This window comes from Propithecus coquereli, unplaced genomic scaffold (assembly GCF_000956105.1).
Source record: "Propithecus coquereli isolate 6110/MARCELLA unplaced genomic scaffold, Pcoq_1.0 Scaffold122, whole genome shotgun sequence".
In the NCBI taxonomy this organism is placed as follows: domain Eukaryota; kingdom Metazoa; phylum Chordata; class Mammalia; order Primates; family Indriidae; genus Propithecus; species Propithecus coquereli.
Window position 1 is genome coordinate 2,983,847 of NW_012136303.1, and position 6,574 is coordinate 2,990,420.

The 6,574-nt window shown below is 38.8% G+C and overlaps 1 protein-coding gene across 1 annotated transcript in view; it reads left to right on the top strand.

The window, feature by feature from the left end:
• CDK5RAP1 (CDK5 regulatory subunit associated protein 1) overlaps positions 1-6,574 on the top strand; it is a 111,607-nt gene that overhangs the window by 66,716 nt on the left and 38,317 nt on the right. Inside the window, 1 exon segment of the mRNA XM_012665714.1 lies at positions 2,807-2,956. Within this exon segment, the coding sequence (XP_012521168.1) occupies positions 2,807-2,956 (150 nt within the window).

Here is a 6,574-nt window from a genome sequence, read left to right on the forward strand (position 1 = left end):
GACACTTAGGTTGATTCCATATCTTGGCTATTTTGAATAGTGCTGTGATAAACATACAAGTGCAGGTATCTTTTTGATATAATTATTTCTTTTCCTTTGGGTAGATACCCAGTAGTGAGATTACTGGGTCAAATGGTAGTTCTAGTTTTAGTTCTTTGAGAAATCTCCATACTGTTTTCCTTAGAGGTTGTACTAATATACATTCCCACCAACAATGTATAAGCATTCCCTTTTCTCTGCATCCTTGTCAACATGTTATTTTTTCACTTTTTAATAATAGCCATTCTGACTGGTATAAGATGGTATCTCATTGTGGTTTTAATTTGCATTTCTCTGATAATTGAGTCGAGCATATTTTCATATGCTTATTGATATCCTTTCCCCACTTTTTTTCTTTCTTTTTTGAGACACTCCCTCTATTGCCCAAGATAGAGTGCAATGGCATCATCAGAGCTCACTACAGCTTCAAACTCCTGGGCTCAAGCAATCCTCCTGCCTCAGCCTCCCCAGTAGCTAGGACTACAGGCATGCATCACCATGCATGGCTAATTTTTCTAATTTTTGGAGAGATAGGGTCTTGCTATGTTGCTCAGGCTGGTCTTGAAACTCCTGACCTCAAGTGGTCCTCCTGCCTTGACCTCCCAAAGTGCTGGGATTACGGGCATGAGCCACTATGCCTGGCCTCCTTTGCGTACTTTTTAATGGCTTTATGTTTTTTTGGTGGGTTTGTATTCAATTGTTTGAGTTCCTTGTAGATTCTGGATAGTCCTTTGTTTTTTTTGTTTTTTTAAAGACAGGGTCTCACCCTGTTGCCCAGACTGGAGTGCAGTGGCTGTTCATAGGCACAATCATAGCTCACTGAAGCCTTGAACTCCTGGGCTCAAGCGATCCTACTGCCTCAGCCTCTGGATTAGCTGGGACTGCAGGTGCACACCACCATCCCCAGTTCTAATTTATATTTTTCTAGGTCAGATGAACCCACCGATACCCACTTTGGAGTTTCCCGTATAAAACAGATTCCCAGGAAAACAAGCAGAAGGAGATTAGGAAGGAAAGGGAGAATAATGACTATTTCCTGCAGAGAGGGGAGAGAGCAGGTCTGCTGTCATGCTCTTAGTGGTAGGGACTGATTTGCATGGGTTACTCCTCAACCCCTAAGTCACCTTGGGGGCAGCATACCTTGTGTTTGGCTGGAGATTGAAGGCTCCATGTGGCTAGGGGGCTCAGAAGAGCTGGCTAACAAATAACTGAACTCATGACTTGAGCCTCACTGTCACTGAGCTGCCATCAACCAAGCTAATTTATTTGTTTTAAAGCCTGCTGCCTAGTGTTCTGTCGGCACTGTAAGTGGGATAATGTATATATTCATGTCTCATTTACCGAATTATTTCAGAGATGAAGATTAGAGAAGCTGTTAGGTTCTGTTTTGTTCCGTTTCCATGGACATCACAAATATGCAAAAGAAATTCCTTATAATCCTTGGAATAGGAAATGGGTCTTTAGTATGTGGTAGAAGCGTATCGCATGGGCATTGAATATGAGTGTTTACTTTGGGACTTGATTCCTAGGTTAGGGTTATGATTATAGGGACTTAATCTAGTAACCTAGTAGATGAGAACAAGCATTCAAATTGTGCCTCTGTCACTTACTAACTATGTGACCTTGGGCAAGGTTCTTGGTTTCCTCATCTGTGACGTGGGGATGACATTAGTACCAGCCTCATAAAGTTGTTGTGAGGATTAAGTAAGATAACGTGTTTAAAGAGTAGTGCTTCGTGTATAGTAAGTACATGATAGAGGTAAGTTATTGTTATTAATAGTAAGACAGAATGGAGTAAACTCTATAAGTATTTTAGGATTTTCCATTTTCCTTTGTGGATTTTGTAGTTCTCTCAAAGGCAGATTGGTTTGAATGTCTATACCTTGGTGCATAGATTTTCCTTTTATTCCATACTTTTGTCTAGCTCAGTGGTTCTCTAACTGTACTGAGCATGAGATCGTATACATAAAGATGTATTTAAACATATATATGCACTGTGGTTTTAGATGATTTTCCAGGCTTTTCAAGGATAAATTTTTTTTTGAGTAGATAATATATGCTTATGGTATAAAATTCAAAAAGCTAAATGGTATATGGTGAGAAGTAGTCCTTCTTTCTTCCCAGGTTGCCTAGTTTTTCAGTTCTTTCCTTGAAGATAGTCACTCTTAGCAGTCTCTTAGCAGTGTCTTCTGTAACTTTCCAGAGATCTTTCACGTATTTATAAATATGTTTATATATATTCTTTCTACACCAAAGTTATCATTTTATACATGTTGATCTGTTCTTTGCTTATTTCAGTTAGCAGTATATTTTGGAGAATAATTCATATCAGTACATACAGAACTATCATTCTGTTTAACAGCTGCATCATATTCCATTGTGTAGATAAACTGTAATTTCATTTACTAGTTATCTGTTGATAAACATTTAGCCTGAGTTGCATCTTGTGTCCTTATAAATAGTGCTGCTGAGTAACCTGGTATGAGTCATTTAGTAAATGTACAAGTGTAACCTCAGGGCGAATATCAAGAGTAATTTTGAGTCTATGATTTTCATGTGCTAAATTTAGAATTTAACCCTTGCAAAAATGTGACTCCACTATATTTTTCTCTTGGAATGCTCCCAGAGCCAGAGAACTGTCTTGGCTCTGGCTTGGGTTTCCGTACATGTGGCTGTAACTTGTAGGTAGAAAGAACATGGTCTCCCTCTGTGCGTTAGGAATGGATTCTGCAAGTCCTTAGTGACTTTCATCTCCTTTTTTTAATAGAAGACACGAGCATATCACAGGATGAAGGATGATGTCCCAGAAGAGGTAAAATTAAGGCGTTTGGAGGAACTTATTACAGTCTTCCGAGAAGAAGCATCAAAAGCCAACAAGACCTCTGTGGGTTGTACCCAGCTGGTGCTGGTAGAGGGGGTGAGGCCATATGTGTGTGTGTGCGTATATGTGTGTGTCTATGTATATACATTGTTTTTTGTTTTTTAAAAGACAGTATGTCTGTCCTTTATTTAGATCTTTGATTTTTTTTTTTTTTGAGACAGAGTCTTGCTCTGTTGCCCGGGCTAGAGTGAGATCTTTGATGTTTTTAACAAAAGTTTTTATTGTTTTCAGCATTGTAAGTCCTATGTATATTTTGTTAGATTTACACCTAAGCATTTCATTAAACATTTTTTTTGGAGCTGTTGTAAATGGTATCGTATTTTTAATTTTGGTTTCCAAATGTTCATTGCTATTATAGAAATACAACTGATTTTTGTATGTTTATTTTATCTTATATTCTGTGACCTTATTGAACTCATTTAAGTACTAGGAGGTTTTTATTTTTGTAGTTTTCTTAGAATTTTCTTTCTTTCTTTTTTTTGGAGACAGAATCTCACTCTGTTGCCTGGGCTAGAGTGCCATGGTGTCAGCCTAGCTCACAGCAACCTCAAACTCCTGGGCTCAAGCGATCCTCCTGCCTCAGCCTCCCGAGTAGCTGGGACTCCAGGTGCACACCACCATGCCTGGCTAATTTCTTTCTATTTTTAGTAGAGACGGGGTCTAGCTCTGCTCAGGCTGGTCTTCTTTTTTTTTGAGACAGAGTCTCACTCTTTTGCCCAGGCTAGAGTGAGTGCCGTGGCGTCAGCCTAGCTCACAGCAACCTCAAACTCCTGGGCCCAAGTGATCCTTCTGCCTCAGCCTCCCGAGTAGCTGGGACTACAGGCATGCGCCACCATGCCTGGCTAATTTTTTCTATATATTTTTAGTTGGCCGATTAATTTCTTTCTAATTTTAGTAGAGGCGGGGTCTCGCTCTTGCTCAGGCTGGTTTCGAACTCCTGAGCTCAAACAATCTGCCTGCCTCAGCCTCCCAGGGTGCTAGGATTACAGGCGTGAGCCACTGCGCCCGGCCTTTTTTTTTTTTTTTTGAGACAGAATCTTGCTCTGTTGCCCAGGCTAGAGTGCTGTGGCGTCATCCTGGGCTCAAGCCATTCTATTGCCTCAGCCTCCTGAGTTGCTGGGACTACAGGCATGTGCCACCATGCCCGGCTAATTTTTTCTATATATTTCAGGCTGGTCTTAAACTCCTGAGCTCAAGTGATCCTCTTGCCTCCGCCTGCCAAAGTGCTAGGTGTGAGCTACCACGCTCAGCCTAGAATTTTCTATGTAGATGATCATTTAATTTTGATTTTTCTTTCTTCCTGATGTTCCAAGTTTTCTTCTTTTATTTTTCCCTTTTTCTTTAGAGAACTTCCTGATTCTACTAGTTTTCCTTCATCTTAGAATGTCTTTATTTCCACTTCATTCCTGAAGGATATTTTTGCTGGATATGGGATTCTGGGTTGTTAATTCTTTTCTTTGAGCACTTGAAAAATGTGCCACTTCCTTCTGGCCACCATGGTTTCTGATGAGAAATGCTCTGTTATTGGAATTTTTCCATTATAGGGAAAGTATCATTTCTCTCTCATTACTTTCAAGATTTTTATTTAGTCTTTAGTGTTCAGAAGTTTGACTATGAGGTGTCTTGGTGTGGATTTCCTTGGATTTATTCTGTTTGGGGTTTATGTCTTTTGCCAAATTTGAGAAGTGTTCACCCATATTTCTTTGAGTACTTTTTCAGCTTTTCCCTCTATCTCCTTTTCTTCAGAGCCTCTGATGGCACAAATGGTAGATCTTTTGTTGTTGTCCCACTGGTCTCTGAGGCTTGGTTGTTTTTCAGTCTATGTTCTCTCTATTGTTCAGATTGGGTAATTTCTATTTACTGATTATTTTCACAGTCTTCTTATATTTGTTTTATATATAATGTCCATGGTTTCTAGTTGTATTTAGTGGGAAGACTAGGGAAAAGTGTGTCCACTCCATCTTTCTGTAAGTAGAATCATATGTATAGTTTTAGAATCAATGTTATTGTTTGTCTTCTGTACTCTTTTTCATCACAGTTTCTTAGAAATGTACTGCATTTCAGAAAGTTTGCTTTATCACTGTTTTTAGGAATTTGATATGTCTTGGTATGGTTTTCTTTGGGGTTTTTTGAGGCATCTTAGTTTCTGAGATTATAGTTTTCATCAAATCTGGAAAAATTTTACCTATTATTCTTCAGATATTTTTTTTGTAATGCTCCTTCTTCCTCCCACCCGTGGCCACCATTTCTCATCTCTTTCTGTACTCCAGTTGCACATATGTAGTTTATATTGTCTTAGAGGTCACTGACATTGTTCTTTTTATTTAGATTATTAAGTATGAAATGTCTGATTTCCTTAAGTACTAAGTTTGAGAGTTGACATCTCTGACATTTCACTTTGACACTTCTTGTTTTATGTTTATTGTGAAGGTACATCCTCAGCCTTGCAAATGCATGTTTGGCTTGTGATTATCTTTCAAATTTTTTTTTAGAGCAAGTTTTGTGAAACCATGGATAAGTAAAAAATTCTTGTTATTTTCAAATATGAGTTCCATTGTGGAACCAATGTGGCACAGACAGCTCAAAAGATCAACAGAGTGTTTGGGAAGGATGTGGCTAATGAACGCACAGTAGGTCAATGGTTTAATCCTGAAAACGAGCCACGTGGGTGACCTGAGACCAATGTGGTTAATGATGAGCTGAAAGCTGTAGTGGAAGCAAATTCATCTCAACCTATGCGTAAATTAGCAGCAAGGTTTGACATTACTATTCCAATGATATTGGACCATTTGAAACAAATGGGCAAGGTAAAGAAGGTGGATAGATGGGTTCCACATGAATTAAATGAGTGTCAGAAGAGAAATTGTCTCAAAGCTTGCCTTTCTTTGCTGTCACGACATAAAGGTGAAATATTTCTACACCGTATTGTTATGTGTGATGAAAAATGGATTCTTTTTGACAATCACAAGCATTTGGCACAATGGTTAGGTAAAGATGAAGTGTCAAAACATAGTCCAAAACCAAATATCCATCAAAAAAAAAAACTAATGATGTCTGTTTGGTGGTCCAGCACTGGTATTATCTACTACAGCTTCATGAAACCTGGTCAGTCGATTATGGCAGATGTCTTCTGCAACCAATTGGATAAAATGATGAGGATGCTTGCGATGAAGCAGGCGAAATTGGTCAATAGAGATGGGCCAATCCTCTTGCAAGACACTTCTGGACCTCATGTCTCACAAACAACGCTGCTCAAACTATAACAGCTAGACTTCGAAACTCTCTGTCATCCACCGTATTCACCAGAACTAGCACCAACTGACTCCCACTTCTTCCAGGCTTTGGACCACTTCTTGCAAGGAAAAATATTCAATTCTAACAAGCTGTTGGGAAATGCCTTTCACGAGTTCATCGCCACTTGATTTCTATGCTTTGCTGCTGGCATAAACAAGCTACCATTAAGACAGCAAAACTGTTAATAGTTTAGGCGCATACTTTGATTAATTGTACTGCTTCTTGTTCGAGATATAATAAACTACACTTCTGATTTGAAATTGATGTTTCATATTTAATGACCTAATATTTCTGTCTTTTTTATCTTTGTGCTTCATTTTGGATAGTTTCTATTGTCCTGTCTTTAGGTTCGCTATTATT